The 21,552-nt window shown below is 34.7% G+C and overlaps 1 protein-coding gene and 1 pseudogene across 1 annotated transcript; one reads left to right on the forward strand and one right to left on the reverse strand.

The window, feature by feature from the left end:
* The first annotated feature begins 4,112 nt into the window (after positions 1-4,112).
* LOC134255272 (phosphatidylinositol-glycan-specific phospholipase D-like) overlaps positions 4,113-21,552 on the forward strand; it is a 42,596-nt pseudogene continuing 25,156 nt past the window's right edge.
* Positions 17,588-18,610, reverse strand: LOC134255207 (nanos homolog 1-like). Its single transcript, XM_062737715.1, has one exon. It carries the CDS (start codon positions 18,583-18,585, stop codon positions 17,728-17,730), a length of 858 nt encoding a protein of 285 aa, XP_062593699.1. The 5' UTR covers positions 18,586-18,610; the 3' UTR covers positions 17,588-17,727.

Here is a 21,552-nt window from a genome sequence, read left to right on the forward strand (position 1 = left end):
TTTCTATGCAAATCGAAACTAAGGTCATCAAATGTCCACGCTTGCTGGTGGATAAAAATGGCATTAACTAATGCACGTGTTGTTGAATGTACTTCGTGCGTACAGCCACAGTCCATTCACGACAAAAATGTCCTCTAACTTTTACAACCTCTTGTTCAGATGAATGATGTCATTGTCAAACTCGGTTATAACGAAGTCAATGGGACCTATGAAATTACTCGCTATATCCGTATAAAAAAAATTGTTAAATTCATATAACTGGGGATCCAAGATGACTTCGCTATATCCGTGAATTCGCAATATCCGTGTTCGTACTAACCGAATTTTACTGTAGAACCATTCCCAGCTAAGCTTGGACTTTCAATATGACGTGGCATTCTCGGCGCAACGTAATTAGCGTCTGTCAAATGGCAAATAGATTCTCATTGGTTAAGAAATTAATAACATCAGGAACTTTAAATTGTTGTTGACAACGATGAGACGACTTAAGCTCCACCTCTTTGTCTGACGAGACAATGTGATTGGATATTCGATACACTAATTGGCATTTGCTCGAACCTTCTATCCCATGTATATTTCAACAGTGAAGGAAAGATGTGTAAATGTCAGAAGCTAACCACCCATTCTCAGTAATAATGTGCAATTAATGGCATGCACTTGTTACTCAGTAATTTAACATACTGGGCATTTCTTAAGTATGGTCAAGTAAACATATACCATGGGCCATTAAACATACAAATATTAGCGAAATAGGAAAAAGTACACCAGTGAAATAAGTCTCTAAATACACTGAAACAATACATACGTTACTGTCGCTGGGTTAAAATACCAGAAGTAAGGCAGAATTAAACCATTTGAACTTAATAGGTGTGCATTCTCAAACACATGGATTTATTGCACATCGTATTAAGTTAATAAATGATCACTGAAACTTATATCAAATCATATGTTTATGTAATTTTTTTTGCAGCATGTTGTTGTCGCGAGATGTGTGAAACCTACGTAACAACATTATATAACTGAACTCAGATATTTTATTTATGCAAATAAATGTTGATTTTTACTCAAAACAGACAGTAGACAACTTAAAGACACTTTTAAAACGGATTTGATATTTGATTTCATCGAATTATTTTCATTCAACGTAAATGTATTATAAAACTCTAATGGTTGTATTTTCGGCAATACGTTTTACGTCCTACTATAAGTATATAAACGTGTCAGACTCTATTAATTATGCTTACATGCTTGCCCATAACACACAGTTTTATTGTTAAAAAAATGCAGCTCACTCACAATATTTAAAAAATATACCTGTAGCCTATTAAAAAGCCAGGAAATACTTACGTTACTAATACTTACGTTACCAAAGATGGATAAATATAGAATAATTGACACTATATTGTGTATCACATGTTTGTCACATGATGCGCCACGTTGCTTGATGATTATCGGAAGTTTAGAGGAGGGAAAATTCAAAGACAAACAAGGTCGAAGGTAAACAGGATGGTAGCATACACCTTGGGATTTAAATCCCGACTAAGGTGATAGCTATTTGCACTTCAAAGTCAAATATATTGAAATAAAGATCGGAATCTATTGACGTTACATATATTTAATCAATATTAACTTAAAATATTATGATAAATTCAAGGGGCTTATCCTTTTCCCATATTTTTCAATTTGTCATATTTATTTCGCCAACAAAATGGTGCTATGGATTTTTTACGATGAACATTAATATGTGATCCTCAGTATAGCGTCCGTATCACAACTGTTCACGTTCAAAAGTTATGACCAAGGTTAATTTTTTTAAAAAATGAGTCAACCTCTTAGGTCAAGGTCAAAAGGCAAAAAATATTTTTTACTAGTTCACAGGTCTTTAGATCGCTTAGAAAAAAAATTGAGATGCCAAAAAAAAATATCTTTTTTACACCTCATGTTGCGTGCCTCATGTTGCATATCGTGGACCGCATCAGTTAGAAATTCCAGCAACCTGACATTAATCGAGTCGCCAACGCAGCACAAGATTTTTCACAGCATGAATTTTATATAGTTCTTAACTTAGCTTAGGTGAAAACATCCTGAGGTAGTGTAGATCAAGTTTATATTGTCCAAATCATGGCCCACGGGGGTAGGTTAGAGCCACAATAGGGAATCCAAGTTTTTACATTGAAATTCTAATGTTCAAATAATGACCTCTTTGGGTAGGATGAGGTCACAATCGGTATTTCAAAGGGAACAACGTTCAAGAACAGCTAGCGTGGCCAAAGTTGCTCAAGTGAGCGATGTGACCCACGGGCCTCTTGTTTAATATGTAACTAATGGGTTGTTCATAATTTAAATTGCACGAATTATTGTTTTTGACGTTTTTGCCTAAATAAATTACAAAACAAAAACTCTGATTGATTGATCTCATGAATTAGTTCTGTTTCTGAGGGCCAGACAACTCACCAGACGATTCTTTCTCCTTCCCTTTAAAAATGCAGGAAAATTATCCAAAAATATTCTTTTAAGGGGTAGGGACAGGGGCTTCTTTTTAATGTGATTTTTTTGGGGGGAGGTGCAATCAGTGCATCACAAAGGGGTGTGACTGAGAGGAGGAAGGGACGGCCTGTTGTACAAAAACATTTTCATTCAAAAGATTGCTTAACCAATTTGCAAATTATTGGTTATGAGTTAACAAAAAAAGTAGGCTTCAGATGATTGGTAAAAGTATTTTTATGCTAAATGTCCATGGAAAAAGAAAATGACCTTGACCTGACCTTGCTTCTAAAATAAAATGGTCGAGTAAGATACGATCACTTATTGATATTGTTTTCTTGAATTTGTTAATTTTTTTTTCAATTTTAAATAAGATAAAAATGACAAGAATCCCTTCAGACAGTTCTCTTATGGACTTCAAACAGCAGATAACAATAATATTTAAAAAATATTTAATTTTGATTTTGAACTGTTCCATTTTTTTTTTACAACATGTTAGTACAATTTTAAAAATTTTGACCTACGCGTGGTTATAGAATTAATCTGTTTATGAAACCACAGGTGCTTGGGGACAGGACACCCCCCCCCCCCCAAATATAGACAACCGGACGTGTAAGACTTTTTTCACACAAATTATATATGGATGACACATTTGTGATAAAATCTATCCTATCAATTCAGAAAATTTGCATAAACTAACATTTTATAAAAATTTCTACCCCACTCTCTATATATAAATAAACAAGGGTTGCATGATTCTTATATATAGAATATAGGGCAGATTTTATAGAACGTTTGTTTTAGGTAATTTTTCGATTTGATGGTATAGATCTTATCACAAATATGTCAATGAAAGATTATTCATGAGAAAAAAGTCAAAATTAAAAGCCCAGAGGTCTATATCGAAGAGGGGGGGGGGGGGGTCCTGTCCTCAAGCACCTGTGTATGAAACAGTCACTGTGATCTATTTAGCTTTCGTAAAAATCTTTTGTCAATATTGAATGTGATTAGCAAAAGACTTATCACTTATAGCACGTTCTTCTTTAAAATATTTATATTATTTATTTATCATCCTCTCATCAGGTGGATAACTCTATTAGCGCCGATAAGGTCAAAAAATGTGTTTAGATGAGAGAGAGAGATAAAAGAGAGTGAGTGGTTCAAGGCGCAGATTTAGGATTAAGGGCATTGTCCAGTGTAGATAGAATGTTCTATCGTTAAAATGATATTGTCCTACGGACCCGGTTTAACGATAGAATTCGTTCCGTGTATTCGTAATGTAGCAGAAAGAAACACGGGCGATAACTCGCATAGTGCATTTACTAGGAACAATCTAGAGAGTTCCGAATGTAGTAATTTGAATCGAGGACCCCGCGGTTAACGCGGTTGGGGGAGCGAATCCTTGTAACTCATGATAATCAATGTTCAACAGAACTTTACTGTTCAAGTAGCACAATTTGAACATTATTAAAAAAAATGTATTTTCCATTTTATTACATCGTTGTTTGACAGTGATAGCCCCCAATCCCAATATGATTAGAAATGAGATTTTTACAATTTTTGATCCGCTCAATGGAAAAATTCGCTCCTTTTGAAATATCACGTGATGCTTCACATGACTTATCAAGATGTCAGCCTCCATGTCATACACACTAGTCCTGATTGTTCTCTTCCAAACAGTTTGTTTGGTGTGTGGATTTGGATTCATCTCTCATGGAATTATAAGTAAATTATTCATAGCTTTTATAACCATGCTATACTCATTGAAAACTAGACTTGAACAGAATCAAATACCCGGTATTACTTTAGAAATCATTGTGCCAGGTTATTTCTTCATGTTTTATATTGATCATGCAGGCTACAGGTCATCTGTTTATTTCGATGGAGAGAACAATCCTCAGAGTGCAGGAAAGGTACTTATATATTGCTCATAGATTTTTTTGTACCCCCGTGATTGAAGATTCGGGGTATATAGTTTTTGTCCTGTCTGTCTGTCTGTTTGACCACAAAATTTAACATTGTCCATAACTTTTGGGTGGGTTGGGCTTTGACTGTCATACTTCACAGGTATATTTTTTGTGACAAGACCAATATGGCACCACCAAATTTGACCTCCTCTTCTTGACCTTGGAGTTTGACCCCTTTTACAAAAAAAAAAAAAAAAACAAACTTTAATGACTTGCTCATAATTTTAACTTTTGAACAGTTGGTACTAGGATTTTCATACTTACCATTTGCATTAAGAAACTTCAACCCTCCCTATAAGCTGCCATTTGGATGAAGCTTAATGGCTTTCATATTTCACAGAAGTATTCCTTGTGACAAGACCTTTCATACTTTAAATACCACAAGATTTGACCTGGTGACCTTGACCTTGGAGTTTGGTTCACTTTTACCTAAGATTTCCTCACTTAACCATTTGAAAAGTTGGTTTTAGGGCTTTCATACTTCACAAGTGTATTCACTGTGGCAAGATCTTGCATTTGAGTATAAAATATTTCACCTTTAAGGTTTTGACCATGACCTTAGAGTTAAACTCACTTTTAAAATGTTTTAACCTCATCATAACTTTTAAGCTTTTAGTATTAGGGCTTTCAAATTTCACAGAGCTCTTTATCTTTTGTGACAAATCCTTCCTTTGGATAGCAACAATTTTTACCTTTTGACTTTGACTGTAGAGTTTGACCCTCTTCAAAAAAATTAACCTTGGACATAACATTTGAACCATTAGTACATGTATTAAGGCTTTCATATCACAAGGGTGAATTCCTTGTGAGATCTTGCATTGGGTTCCAAGAATTTTGAACTTTTGACCTTGGAGTTTAACTTGCATTCAAAAATTTTTTGTAACAAAAGTGTTTTCTTTCACAATATTTAATGAGTTACACTTGTATGTATTAAATCTTTTCTATAATTATGTTTATTTCAAGATTATACGGGAAAACCCTGATGGTTTGTTTGGAGGGAGTGTTTACCCTGATGTGTTCCATGACTCTCAGTGTACTGAAGGTAATTTATACCTTCTATGACTCTCAGTGTACTGAAGGTTATTTACACATTCCATGACTCTCTGTGTACTGAAGGTAATTTACACATTCTATGACTCTCTGAGTACTGTAGGTAATTTACATATTCTATGACTCTTTTATTTTCAAGTTCAAGTTCAAGTTCATTTATTTCACTCACACCAACATCAGTGGTACATGAGGTATAATGTATAAATTAGTCGTTTGTAAGAAAAATAATAAATATAATTATGATACAATAGCATAAATGAGAGGCATAACATATGTGCAAAGTATAGCAATAAACATACAATGAAAAAAGATAAAAAAAAAAAGAAAAGAGGGTATGGTAACATTTAAATTATGAAGGACAGACAGTGTCGTTTATTTTAGATATAAATATACAAAGGTTTTTTAAAGATTTTAAATTTTTCGTTGACATAATTTCACAAAACTTAATTGTATTTGGCGTTTTACAATATCTGGGTTGTAAAAGATTCTTTCTGATACTATTCAGTGTTTTACATTCTAAAATGAAATGAAATGAAATTTATTTTACAAGGAAATGGAAATATAAGGAATCACTGTCTAGTTTGTATAGTATGCTAGGGCATCAAAAAAAATGGGAAACGTGGGATAATTTGCATAACAGGCGAAGCCCGTTATGCATAAATTATCCCATGTTTCCCACTATTGTTGATGTCCCTGGCATACTATACTAACTAGACAGTGATTCCTTATATTTCCATTTCCTTGTGAAATAAAATTGTAGATTAAGACTTTAAAAATGCAGACATAAATTTAAATTACCGGTACATGAGGATTCCCATCCCAATTTTAATAGTCCTCGCCCACTGATGTCAAACACAACGGCAGCCGCATGAGATTTTCATGCATATTTGGCCTCCTTAGCGTCAGACTCAGAGACAGATGCACACGAGATTTGCATGCATTTTAGGCCTCCTTAGCTCCTGACCTATTGACCTGCCTATTAATTTTCATTCCGGTAAAATTATCAAGAAATTAACTCCGCTAACTTTCAAAAAGTTATCACAGAGAGAAAAATTAGAAATGGAAATATATATTCTATGACTCTCAGTGTACTGAAGGTAATTTACATATTCTATGACTCTTAGTGTACTGTAGGTAATTTACATATTCTATTACTCTCAGTGTACTTTAGGTAATTTACACATTCTATGACTCTCAGTATACTGTAGGTAATTTACATATTATATGACTCTCAGTGTACTGAAGGTAATTTATACCTTCTATGACTCGTAGTGTACTGAAGGTAATTTACACATTCTATGACTCTCAGTGTACTGTAAGTAATTTACATATTCTATGACTCTCAGTGCACTGTAGGTAATTTACACATTCTATGACTCTCAGTGTACTGTAGGTAATTTACACATTCTATGACTCTCAGTGTACTGAAGGTAATTTACACATTCTATGACTCTCTGTGTACTGAAGGTAATTTACACATTCTATGACTCTCAGTGTACTGTAGGTAATTTACATATTCTATGACTCTCAGAGTACTGAAGGTAATTTATACATTCTATGACTCTCTGTGTACTTTAGGTAATTTACAAATTCTATGACTCTCAGTGTACTGTAGGTAATTTACACATTCTATGACTCTCTGTGTACTGAATGTAATTTACATATTCTATGACTCTCAGTGCACTGTAGGTAATTTACACATTCTATGACTCTCAGTGTACTGTAGGTAGTTTACATATTCTATGACTCTTAGTGTACTGAAGGTAATTTACATATTCTATGACTCTCAGTCTCAGTGTACTGAGGGTTATTTACATATTAGATAACTCTCAAAGTACTGAAGGTAATGTACACATTCTATGACTCTCAGTGCACTGTAGATAATTTACACATTCTATGACTCTCTGTGTACTGAAGGTAATTTACACATTCTATGACTCTCAGTGCACTGTAGGTAATTTACACATTCTATGACTCTCAATGTACTGTAGGTAATTTACACATTCTATGACTCTCAGTGCACTGTAGGTAATTTACACATTCTATGACTCTCAATGTACTGTAGGTAATTTACACATTCTATGACTCTCAGTGTACTGAAGGTAATTTACACATTCTATGACTCTCAATGTACTGTAGGTAATTTACTAATAAGGAATCACTGTCTAGTTTGTATAGTATGCTAGGGCATCAAAAAAAATGGGAAACATGGGATAATTTGCATAACGGGCGAAGCCCGTTATGCATAAATTATCCTATGTTTCCCGCTATTGTGGATTTCCCTGGCATACTATACTAACTAGACAGTGATTCCTTATATTTCCATTTCCTTGTAAAATAAATTTGTAGATTAAGACTTTAAAAATGAAGACATAAATTTAAATTACCGGTACATGAGGATTCCCATCCCAATTTTAATAGTCCTCGCCCACTGATGTCAAACACAACGGCAGCCGCACGAGATTTTCATGCATATTTGGCCTCCTTAGCGTCAGACTCAGAGACAGATGCACACGAGATTTGCATGCATTTTAGGCCTCCTTAGCTCCTGACCTATTGACCTGCCTATTAATTTACATTCCGGTAAAATTATCAAGAAATTAACTCCGCTAACTTTCAAAGAGTTATCACAGAGAGAAAAATTAGAAATGGAAATATATATTCTATGACTCTCAGTGTACTGAAGGTAATTTACATATTCTATGACTCTTAGTGTACTGTAGGTAATTTACACATTCTATGACTCTCAGTGTACTGAAGGTAATTTACATATTCTATGACTCTCTGTGTACTGAAGGTAATTTACATATTTTACATGTTCTATGACTCTCAATGTACTAAAAGTAAGTTTGTTTAACAGGATGAAGTGAAAAAGCAGCACTTTCTATATTAATCAAATTGTAACTTTTCGTGCAGGAAATTACAGCTTTGTTTCTGATGTAACTAAGTCAACCACATTCTTAAATGTGACTGTACAATACATTCTTCAAAAGTATCCCAAACCTTAGAATTCTGTAAGTCATTATAAACTCTTAACTTTAAGTTTTATAATTGATATTAATTTTTTTACTTGTTTTTTTTTTTTTAAATTAGGACACCTAAGTCACTCAATTGTTATTCGTTTCCATTGCTTTCTCTTTCCATCTGTTGTCATGCATGTTGCATTTTTTCTCATTCATTATGTGTTAACATTTGAAACATTTTTAAATTCTTCTCTGGAACCCTTGAACCAGTTATATTTGGTATATAGGATCTATTGGTGAAGGGCAACATAAAAGAAATGAATTTCATGCACAGTCTAACCCCCACCCCACCCCCCACCCACCACCACCACTCTCAGGTCTGAGAAGTTTGGTTTAATCTAACAAAATTACTGCAATCTTTAAAAACCTTCTACATCTACTGCTGGACACCAAGCAGTCAAACTGTTGGCATGTTTGTAATAAGAATTACTGTATACAGGGAAATTTTCGCTCCCATTTTATTTTTGCCCCCTTTGTCCTCTTCTTGATTGGGCGAATTTAAAATGGGGCAAATTCAAATTACTCAGCATAATTTCTTAAACAGAACTATGAATGGGCGAATTTGAAATGGGGCAAAATTGTTCGCAGGAGCAAAAGGGCGAAAATAACATGGGGGCGAAAATAACCCTGTATACAGTACATCCTCTACCAAAATTATGAAATTCATAAGGGGCAGGGATTCTTCTTCTAGGAAGGGGGTTTGATGGATCATAAAGTGAAAGTACCGTTACATGTGTTTTTTGAAAGTGCTCTTCTTTACTCTATCAGGATTTTAAGCCAAAAAAAAATAAAGAAGTGCTTAGTTTTTTTTTTTGGAATGTGTTTTTATATTGAAATAATATTTGATCCAAAAAAGTTCTGACCACTTATGAGTCCTTAAGTGCATAGTTCTGATAAGCAAGGGTGCTATATCCCAAATTTTTAATTTCACATTCGCTGAGACAGGTATTTTTTGGGGGTCTTTTGGTTATACATGTATTGTAAAAATTACCGAATTCTTTGCAACCTATATTTTTTAAGCGATTTAAAAATCAGATGTATAGGTAAGGTAATCAATGCAAATTTATTTTTGTAGACTGTATATTAATTTTTTAACAGCATTAAAGAGTAAAATGTGATGAAATGTGTGAAACAATTTAATCAAATGTTCAAAGATGTTACTCCATTTTGTTTCAGGAAACCATGCAGGAAACTGGTGGCTTTTTTATATGGAGTTATGTCTCATCAGGTGTCTAATTTATACCTATGGTATGGGGAGGACGTACAGCAGGGTTTCTGATTATGATGGCTAAAGTATGAATCACAGTTTGTTCATAGATAAGTTTTTATTATCAAATTGTATTGATATATAAATATGATCTTAAATTTTATAATTTACAGTTATTAACAAATATATTTTTGTTGCAAATGTCACTTTAAAATTTAACAGGTTTTTAGATTTACCATGTTCTTGCATAAATGAAATTAGTAAGGGAAGCTCTAAACACTGCACACTGGACCTACTTTAATGGGGTAGTTTTATTCAGGTAGAGTGATCTGCCCTTAGAAATAAGGGGGAAAATACAGCTAACTGCACAATATTCCTCATATTATATCAGACCAAGAATAAGTACTGGGTAAATGAATTCATTATTTTCATTAATTTACAGTCTTAATTTAAGTATAAAACAGTGATTCTCATGAATACATATAGATTGTAGTCCATTAATTGTCTTTGAATATTATTCCTGTAGAAATAATTTAAGGCAAATACCTTTTGTTGAAAATTAACATCTTTATATATGATGTATTTTTCTCCAAGTCTGAAAAGCTTTTTTGATAGTGTTTAGAGCTTCATTGAATGTAAGATTTTATCTCTAAATTGTAACTCTTCTATGATAAGTAATTATACTTTGAATGATGTGGTTTATTATGTTGTAGTTAAATTTCCATGGAAATTTTACAGAAGCTGCCTTTTATGCTGAACTGGGTGAGCATTTTGGAAGTTATGTTTAGATTAAAAATAAAAATAATTATTTTAAACAAAGTCTATTTTTCATCCCAAAACCATTTTTCTTTAAAGGTAGTGATGTTGTGTTGGCTTATAGTTATGATCTCAACCTTGATCACGTCAGACCATTTCTTGAATGGTAAGGATGGGAATTGGAAATAAAAACAATCATGTAAAAATATGAAGTGTAAATTAGAGTGATTTGATTGGCAAAGCAAAATTTCTTTTTGGCTAGGTTTGTGCCAGTTAGTGACTTGGTGAACATCTATGCCCTGATTTTTGGTGAAGGGAAGGTTCCTTACAAAGTCATAGAAAACTGTACTGTCACAAGACTCGATCATTTACCTGTAAGTTATCTGTAGTGATCTAGGGACTGGAGAAAATCATTTACCAATGCATTACAAATGGACATTAATTTATTTTCATATCTTGTAGAATGAAAGAAAAAGTTAAAGTTTCTGAAGTAAGTTCTAGTCAGCAATTACAGTTGACAATTTATGTCTCAAACACAGAAATTTTGAACACTAGGGATGTGCATTCAAGCAGCCATTTTCAAATTGTTGGCAAAAGGGGAGTTAGATAAAATAAATATGAAAAAAATTAAATCATGTTAAAATTATTATTAAATCATGTGATTGTCAAGGGGAGATGCTACCTTATTTTGGGTGAAAAGGTTTTTAGTACAACAACATGACATGATAATCATACTGCTAAAGACCCCCCCTCTCCTCCCCCTTAAATGAAATCTTTACACATTGTACAAAATTAAATGCTCTTCTCAGAAAAAAGGGGTCTCTCTTTTCCTCCTTGTATGTAAAATATGTGTCCTAAACACATTGTGAGTGAGTCACACTTTCATTATCTTAATACTTGAACATACTTCTCATTTCTGCAGAGTGTATGTAATGTATATCAATGTTAAACTGTAAAAATTAGAAATTTTCTTCATGATTCAAGGAAAAATGGGTAACAGGTACCTTTAGTAACTTGCATAAACATACAAGAAAATGACTAAAATATTGAATCTTTTCTTTTGAATTTTATGTTATTTTTCACATTTTTAATTCTGATGGGAAAAGACATATAAATATGATTCCTGTATTTATATTACTATTTTAGTATTACATAGAAGTTGCCCAGAGCAGTCCGTTTCTGATGACCCAGATATTGGACTACTTCCCTGGGGGCGTGGATGATTCTGCAGGCTGGGTCACAAGGAAGTGGAGGCATCTTGCCTTTATGTTAGAGAATGGTACCAGGTTTGTTACTGTGCATCCCCCTTTTTTTTATAAGTTCATAAAATCTAGTCTAAATGATAGGAACTTTGAACTCCACATGTACAAGGGAAGTAGTCATGGTATTAAATTGAGATTCTGATACATGCCTAGAATGCATTAACTTTCAAATTTTATTCATCAACTTTGTGAATGGAAAAAAAACTCTCAAAAAACAATTGAAGGATCATATTTTAAACTTCAACAAGGGATGTAGTCATGGTATTAAATTGAGATTCTGATACATGCCTAGAATGCATTAACTTTCAAATTTTATTCATCAACTTTGTGAATGGAAAAAAAACTCTCAAAAAACAATTGAAGGATCATATTTTAAACTTCAACAATTATTCTTTGTAATCTTTACTCTAATGGTAGGATTGCTGCTCACACTTCTGCCATGCATTATTAAACATGCATATGAAGAATGTTAAAAAAAAAAAAAAAAAAAAAAACTTGCCACATTATAGAAAGTGTGTCAAAATTTTATCAATTGCTTATTATTTAAAATATAAATTTTGTAGCCATTGTGTGATACCCTCTAATCCACTCTTGATCAAGTGCAACACTAGTACCACCTTACAACCTACAAGTCAGAGAGCAGTTAATTACCAAGATGCCAAGGCCCAGACTTTTACTTATGTTAATGGTGATGTGGATCATACATACATTCATACGATTTCTGAGGAAGGCAGTATTAAACTTTTGCCATCAAATAGCTACTGGGTGAGATAAAAAAGGTTTTTACTGTTTCAGAAATTATACAATAAGTCTCATCATTCTAACTACTTGTGATAAAAGGTCTTATGAATAAACAGTTTTTTTTTAACTCAACTTAGCAGAAATCTCAGTTAAGCTTTTCTGGCCTGGGGGCCATAAAACTTAGGCAAGCTCATTCTTGATCTCAGTCTCTCTTTTAACAAAGGAATATACATGTATATTATACTTTCATGTAAAGTAGTTGAATCTGATTGGTCGAGAAACATTTGTTAAAAAATACTATTACCCGCTGAATAATGAACCCAAGCCCTCCAACGTAGCAACAGTCAACATTGCTTGACGACGGTTGGTATTCCAAAAAATAGCAACTGCGCAGAATTTGTGCGCGCACGGTTCACTGTTATATTTATTTGTATAAACATTCAGTATAATATGATAAATATTGCATATAGTGGAGTGTAACATTGAAAATTTTCACCCCTCGAAAACCATTGTCAACCTCGGCTGCGCCTCGGATGACAATGGTTTTCTCCACTACATGAAATATATATATAATACCGATCAAGAGGCCCAGGGGTCACATCACTCACCTGAGCAACTAGCTAGGTAAAACCAAAAATCAGTTCAGTATTGAATATATTATAAAAGTGGGTTCAAGGTAGGAAGAGTGAGGGGGAGGTGGTATTTGAACAAACTTAAATTTACACTTTCTAAGAATGCTATTGAATATTAATATGACACAGAATGGCTTTGTTGTTTATTGTTATGATCCATTTTAGTGATGCTTTTAAATTGATGATTATCATGGCTTTGTCATGAATTTTAACAATTTTTCTCATGCATTCCTATGCAAAACTCTGATACCCCGTTTTGGTCCCACTCTATCCCCGGGGGTCATGATTTGAACAAACTTGAATCTACACTACCTGAGGATGCTTCCATATATTAACTATGACCAATCACAACTTTGCTGTTCTCAAGAAGAAGAAATTTAAAGATTTTTTCCCTATGTTATCCCAGTTTGATCACCCATAATGGCCCACCCTTGCCCCAGGGGTTATGATTTAAACAAACTTGAATCATGCTTCCATATAATTATGACCAATTATGGTTTTGCTGTTCTTGAGAGGAAGATATTTAAAGACTTTTCAAATGTATTCCTTTGTTAAACTTTGATCCCCCATTGTGCCCCCTACCCCTAAGGGTCATAATTTGAACAAATTTAACTTGAATCTACACATTCAGAAGATGCTTCCAATTTATTATAACTATGATCACACACATGGTGTCTTTGAGAAAAAGATTTTTCCTATGTATTCCTAATATGTTAAAATTTGATACCCCATTGTGGCCCAACCCTACCCCCGGGGGTCATGATTATAATATACTGGAATCTTCACTACCAGAGGCTGCTTCTACATGATTTTCATCTTTCCTGGCCCAGTGATTCTTGAGAAAAAGTTTTTTAAAGATTTTTCCTATGTATTCCTAATATGTTAAACTTTGATACGTAATGTGGCTCCACGTACCTACCCCGGGGGTCATGATTTAAACAAACTGGAATCTACACTACACATGTACCAGAGGATGATTCTACATGATTTCCATCTTTCCTGGCCCATTGGTTCTTGAGAAGAAGATTTTTAAGATTTTACCTATGTATTCCTATGTCAAACTTTGATACCCCATTGTGGCCCTACCCTACCCCTGGGGGTCATGATTTGAACAACATGAATCTACACTACATGAGGATGCTTCCACATGAGTTTCATCTTTCCTGGCCCAGTGGTTCTTGAGAAGAAGATTTTTAAAAGATACCATTAATTTATCATTAATTCATAATTATCTCCCCTTTGAAGAAGGCGTTGCCCTTCATTTGAACAAACTTGAATTCCCTTTACCCAAGAATACTTTGTGGCAAGTTTGGTTGAAATTGGCCCAGTGATTCTTTAGAAGATGAAAATGTGAAAAGTTTACAATGACAACAACAACAGACAAATTTTGATTGGAAAAGCTCACTTCAGCTCAGGTGAGCTAAAAAGTGAGACTAAGATCAAAAGTGAGCTCATCTAAGTTTTATGGCCCCCAGGCCTGTTCACATTTTTTTCTACAATTGTATCTGTCTTTCCATCTGATTTTCTTATCAAGATTTTCACATTTTAGAGGCACCCTTGCTGATTAGCATTTTAACTATATAATCAATTCAATGCTGAACTTTTTACAATCAAATGCATATGAAAGTTTTCAGTAATTTTTCATCAGATCACTGGGCAAATTTCACCCCCCCCCCCCCCCCCCAAAAAAAACTATCTTTAGGAGAATTTTAGAGAAGGGGATTTAAGCTTGTTTAAATGAAGAACCATACCGTCTTTCACAAGGAGATAATTAAGAATTAGTGAAAATTAATTTAACTCCTCCCCCAGTTTTCAATACAGGCACTTTTTAGTTTTGCAGAATAACTTTATAGATCAAAGACTGCATATTGCTTGGATTTAATTTCTGGTAGAGTATGAAAACAAGAGGCCCATGGACCACATCGCTCACCTGAGAAGCTTTGAACATTCCGTTCTTTACCAGATTTCCCCCTTGTAATACATATTGTGACCCCACCTTACCCCACTGATCATCACCGATCTGAAATCTATACTACCATAGGATGCTTTGATTCAACATTGTAAAACTTTGATTCCCCATTGTGGCCCCGTCCTACCCCTGGGGGTCATGATTAGAACAATTTAGAATCTACACTTTCCCAGGATGCTTCCACATAAGTTTCTGCTTTTCTGGCCCAGTGGTTCTTGAGAAGAAGATTCTTCCTACATATTTCTATGTAAAACTTTGATTCCCCATTGTGGCCCCGCCCAACCCCCGGGGTCATGATTTGAACAATTTAGAATCTACACTACCTAAGGATACTTCTGTATAAGTTTCAGCTTTTCTGGCCCAGTGGTTCTTGAGAAGATTTTTAAATTTTTCCTACATATTTCTATGTAAAACTTTGATTCCCCATTGTGGCCCCAGGCAACCCCCGGGGTCATGACCTTTTTTGAACAATTTAGAATCTACACTACCTAAGGATACTTCTGTATAAGTTTCAGCTTTTCTGGCCCAGTGGTTCTTGAGAAGATTTTTAAATTTTTCCTATATATTTCTGTGTAAAACTTTGATTCCCCATTGTGGCCCCGCCCAACCCCCGGGGGTCATGATTTGAACAATTTAGAATTTACACTACCCAAGGATGCTTCTATATAAGTTTCAGCTTTTCTGGCCCAGTGGTTCTTGAGAAGAAGATTTTAAAAATTTTTCCTATATATTTCTAAGAAAAACTTTGATTCCCTATTGTGGCCCCGCCCTACCCCCGGGGGTCATGATTTGAACAATTTAGAATCTGCATTATACCAGGATGCTTCCACATAAGTTTCAGCTTTTCTGGCCCAGTGGCTCTTGAGAAGAAGATTTTCAAAGATTTTTCCTATATATTTCTATGTAAAACTTTGATTCCCCATTGTGACCCCTCCCTATCCCCGGGGGTCATAATTTGAACAATTTAGAATCTACGCTACCCCAGGATGCTTCCACATAAGTTTCAGCTTTTCTGGCCCAGTGGTTCTTGAGAAGAAGATTTTTTAATGACCCAACCTTATTTTTGTCTTTTCTTGATTATCTCCCCTTGTGAGGGAACTTGGCCCCTCATTTTAACAATTTAAATTCTCCTTCACCCAAGGATGCTTTGTACCAAGTTTGGTCAAAATTGGCCCAGTGGTTCTTGAGAAGAAGTCGAAAATATGAAAAGTTTACAGACGGACAGGCAGACGGACAGACGGACGGACGACGGACAAAATGTGATCAGAAAAGCTCACTTGAGCCTTCGGCTCAGGTGAGCTAAAAATACCACTTGTAGAACTTCCGAAATTTTTTGGCAAAGAAAGAAATTGCATATAGGGTACATCATTTGTCTACTCCTAGTCTTCAAAATAAGAAAGTTTATGCCCCCATAACTGAAGATTTGGGGTATAAAATTTTCACCCTCTTCATCTGTCTGTCTGTCCACTAACACTTTAACCTTGCTCATAACTTTTGATTTGGTCTAGCTTAGGCTTTCATATTTTACATGTGCATTCCTTATAACAAGGCCTTTATTTAGGTACCAACATATTTATGCTCATCATAAATCTCATTGTAAACAATTTGTAATGATAGTCACTAAAATGACAATGATGTTGGCAAGTCACTGGAGGATTTCTTTTTGATTATCAACTTTTTTTTTGGTTAGAGTAAACTCAAGATGGTAAATGAACGACCTTATGATAAGAAGAGGTTCCATGATTTGGACTACATTGGAGATTACTTCGTCAACAATACATTTGCAAAATTAGGCTGGTAAGTAAAACTAGAAAGACTTGTTTGCTTTATTTTATAAAATTTATTCGATTTTTTAACAATTGAAAAAAATCACAATATTCTAATCTATTTGTAGCTACTATTAATTTTTGTAAAAATAAATAATTACAAAAAGGCACATATTGTATCAAAAACATCCAAGTAACTGAAAGTCTCTCATGATTGTCGTACAAATGAAATAGTCAAACATGAAAAAATGATGATATTGAACAAACTCTCCACCATTTAGATAGTATTTCTTAGTATAATGTTGTTGTCATGTGATGAATTACATAATGGAGAAAAAAGCTATGCTATATTACAGCATTTTAACTACATTTTCTACAGGTAATTTACATTTTATACAAATATTGATTACACTGGTTCATCTGATGATAAAAATTTGTTGGTTTTAATACACTGAGTAATTGACATCTATTACATGTACACACTTATCAATTAACAATACACATTTTATTATATTCTACATCATAGAAAATAAAATGTTATAAGCAAAATATGTTTGATGCGTAAATAGAAAATCAAAAAATGTACAGGGAATTGAAATTATTTAATTAAAATCATTAAAATGGAGAATTTTTAATCTACTTGTGTTCTTCGATGAATGAAATTACCCTGAGACGCAATCGGTATATATGTATATATTTTCATAATGAAATATCTTAACAGCCCCCCGTCTGTCTGGCCTTGAAAGGGTGTTTGAATTGTAAGAGTTCATGGAATGTTAAGTATGCCAAGTGATATCTGTACTCATAGTCACATTCTCTTAGCTTGATCACTTCCTTTAAGCTTCATCACTTTTCTCCCCGAGTTGAATCCTAGATGTGGTTTTCCTTTCTGGCGATGGGACAGTGACGAAGGGTATGGGCACGGTCCCCAGTTGCTCCACATTTGGGACAGGTGAATTCCCTCAGGACTGGACAAATGACCACTCCATTGTTATCCTTCAGTACATGGGTGGAGTAGAAGGACTGAGGCTTGCGGTTCTTCTTACAAAGGGCACATCCCCTGTCTTCCTGGCTATGAAAGGGAGTTGGAATTGTGGGAGTCCGGGGAGCATTGGGAAAATTCCTCTGTTTGTACCTCATCCAAGTGTGATATGCTTTCATGAAGTTGACAAATTCTACCGGTGGCTGGCTCTCGGACTCCGATGGTGTCCACATGGGGGCAGAGTCTGGAAGATCTTCCATCTCCTGGAACACTGGAGGATAGGCCGAGGCAGAAAAGTCCTGAAATCCTGAGTCAATGGGAGATGAAGAGGATGCTGCTGAAGATATGGTGAGGTCCTGGAATCCTGAGTTGATCTGAGGTAAGGAGGAGGAGGAGGCAGATGAAGAAGTTGAAGAGAATGCAGATCTCATGATGTCAGGTGGTGCTGCTGGAGACTTCTCCCATGGCATCCCGAAAGCAAATGGATTGTCAACGTATCGACAGCTGGCGGTGGTGTTGCTGTGATTACCACTGACTTCTCCACTGCTCCATGTGGTTGGTGGAAATTGATAAGAGTAGCTGAAATCTTTGCCTTGATATGCTGGGGTTGAATTGACAGAGAATCCATTGCTGAGCTGACTTGATGACCTTCTCTCCTCATGGTTCTGAACAAAGATGCCTGTGTCAAGGGTGTCATTCATCAGCAAGTCTTCGAGGATTGGGGTGTCCACCTGAGGCCATCTCATCAGCTCGTCTGGCAGAGATTTGTTGAAAGCTGAATAAAAAATAAAATACTGTTATATACACACAATTTGACCAAGTCTGTCATTTTTGAGGCCAATGGGCCACAACCCTTGCAAAGCAGTCTTTGTATTAATGTTCTTATAATTTTTTTACTACTCTGCCATCATCAAATTTCTATCTGGTGATTGAACACTTCCTTGCTCCAAGAGGCCAAACAAGAGACCCAAGGGCCTTAATGGTCACCTGAGTATAATAGTTCCAGTAAGGTCAGACGGCACGTTCCTCAAATATGTCTTTTGTATTTCTTGGTATTATATTATAAATAATTATGCATATTTGTCATTCTCTTGTGATTTCTACATTGTTTTCAATATGTTTTTAAATATAAGTACACCAAAAATTGTGATATAGGCCAATAAAACACAAAGATATTGTGAATAACTACCCAAATGGGATAAAAAATACGGAAAAAAATATTAAGTTTCAATTTTAAATATCACCCGATATAATTATGTCCCGATCAAGGAGAATAATTATTTAGAAATTTGAAGTCACAACCTTACACGATAACTCCAATTCACATAAATTACATGTTACAGGTATCGAATCAGTTGTTCTTTTAAATACTTCCAAGCTATCTATGTCTTTGGCGGCATCTTGTTAAATTTTTTAATACGTAAAACCTGTGGCAACCTATCAATTAATTTTTTCTGAGGAAACTTGTTTAAGTACCTAGACTTCAATGACAAATTCTTGCCATGGGAAAAATTATATATTTTTCAGGAAGGTGCCGTCTGACCTAAAGTATACGATACACTTTTACTGGTTTTAGTTGAAGCTTTGCAGTCAAAAAGCTAGCTGCAAACAAAGAAGGTCATGCTTCTGCTCCCTATTTTTGCTGATCATCCCGAAAATCTCCTGATTTCCAGATTTGATTCGTAAATTAGTTTGAATTTTTGTCTTCCAGTTACAAATCAAAGCGCTTGATTGACTTTATGTATAAAATGGCCCTGTAGATATATCAATTGATTGTTTAACACTTGATGTTCCATTTGAAGATTTAAATATAATAGAAGACTTAGTGCTTTCATTTCCATTTTAAAATGTTCCCCTTAAGGTCCTGGTCATGGAGAACTTGCATTATGAAATTGCAATTAAGGTAAACAGGTATAATTGAAGAAAAATTAATAAGGTCTAAACACTTGGTATATAGCAAAGGAAGAGAAAAGTACTTTAATAATGATCAGTGAACTTGTGTGAGTTTTGAAATCAGACCAAAATAATAGCATTTTGAAAGAATTTCACAGAAATTTCTATTTTTAGTAACCACGGCAACTCTGAAATCAAAAACCGATACACAGAATTATGTATCTTAGTGTAGTCTACTTGTGTGCCAAGTTTATAATGAAATCAAACCAAAACTGTAGGAGGAGTAGCATTTTGAAAGAATTTCACAGAAATTTCTATTTTTAGAGACACCGTTCATCAAAATCAAAAACCGATACACAGAATTATGTATCATTCTACTTGTGTGCCAAGTTAAGAAATCAGACCAAAACTGTAGGAGGATAGCATTTTAGAATTTCACAGAAATTTCTATTTTTAGTAACCACGGCAAATAAAAATCAAAAACCGATATACAGAATTATGTAAGTTTTACTTGTGTGCCAAGTTATACTGAAATCAGACCAAAACTGTAGGAGGAGTAGAATTTCACAGAAATTTCTATTTTTAGTAACCACGGCAACACCGTACATCGAAATTACACAGAATTATGTATCTTGAGTTTAGTACTTGTGTGCCAAGTTATATTGAAATTAGTGACCAAAACTGTAGGAGGAGTAGCATTTTGAGTTTACAGACAGACGGACAGCTAGACAGACAGACGGACGGACGGACGGACGCCGGACTCATTACTATCGCATAAGCTCTTCTGGTCTCTGACCAGTAGAGCTAAAAATAAAACATGTCTTTTAATCCTCAGAGATAGTTCTATCATTTACAAGTTGAATATTTTAGACCATAATAAAAATATTCCTAGATTCTCATTCCTGCCAGCCCCAATTTTTTACTGCTGCCTCAATTTTTTTTTAGCTGTACTGGTAAGAGACTAGAAGAGCTTATTCGATAGTAATGTGTCTGTTGTTCATCTGTCTGTATGTCTGTAAGTCTGTAAACAATTTTTCAAAATGCTACTCCGTCTACAGTTTTGGGCTGATTTCAATAGCACTCAAGTTGACTACACTAAGATACATAATTTAGTGCATGGGTTTTTGATTTCGATGAACGATGTTGCCATGGTTACTTAAAATAGAAATTTCTATGGAATTCCTTTGAAACACTACAGTAACTCTTCATACAGTTTTGGTCTGATTCAATATAACTTGGCACACAAGTAGCGGTAGACTACATGAAGATACATAATTTATTGCATTGGTTTTTGATTTCGATGATTAGTGATGCCATGGTAACTAAAAATAGAAATTTCTGTGAAAATTCTTTAAAATGCCACTCCTCCTACAATTTTGATCTGATTTCAATATACAGTGAAACCTCATTTATCCAGACGCTTTGGTTCCCAGTCAATTTGTCTGGATATGTGAGGCGTCCGGATACCTGAATTACCAGTTAAACAAGACAAATTAACGTTTAAAAATTCCGTTCCTGTGAAATGTTGTCCGGATACTGAAGCATCCGGATATCTGGCGTCCGGCGTAATTTGGCTCACAAGTAGACTACACTAAGATACATAATTCTATTGAAAGCTGCCTGTTGCAAAGTTTCAAACCCAAGTGCTACTTTTCCTTTGTTATACATACAGACCCTGTAAAGCTACAGTCTCATCAGAGACTAATTGTTTATTCTGATCGGAATTGGTATTCAACTACTGTTCTACTCAGGTGACCCATTGCTATCTTTTTTTTGTCCATTGGCGTTTGTCGTGATCGAGTTAACAATTGAACATTTTC

The sequence above is a fragment of the Saccostrea cucullata genome, unplaced genomic scaffold (genome assembly GCF_032062105.1).
Source record: "Saccostrea cucullata isolate Sc308-1 unplaced genomic scaffold, CSIRO_AGI_Scuc_v1 ctg127, whole genome shotgun sequence".
Taxonomy (NCBI): domain Eukaryota; kingdom Metazoa; phylum Mollusca; class Bivalvia; order Ostreida; family Ostreidae; genus Saccostrea; species Saccostrea cuccullata.

Bases quoted from the DNA above. Each gene is read 5' to 3' on its own strand.
- LOC134255207 (XM_062737715.1), bottom strand. From the start codon at position 18,585: ATGAGATGGCCTCAGGTGGACACCCCAATCCTCGAAGACTTGCTGATG.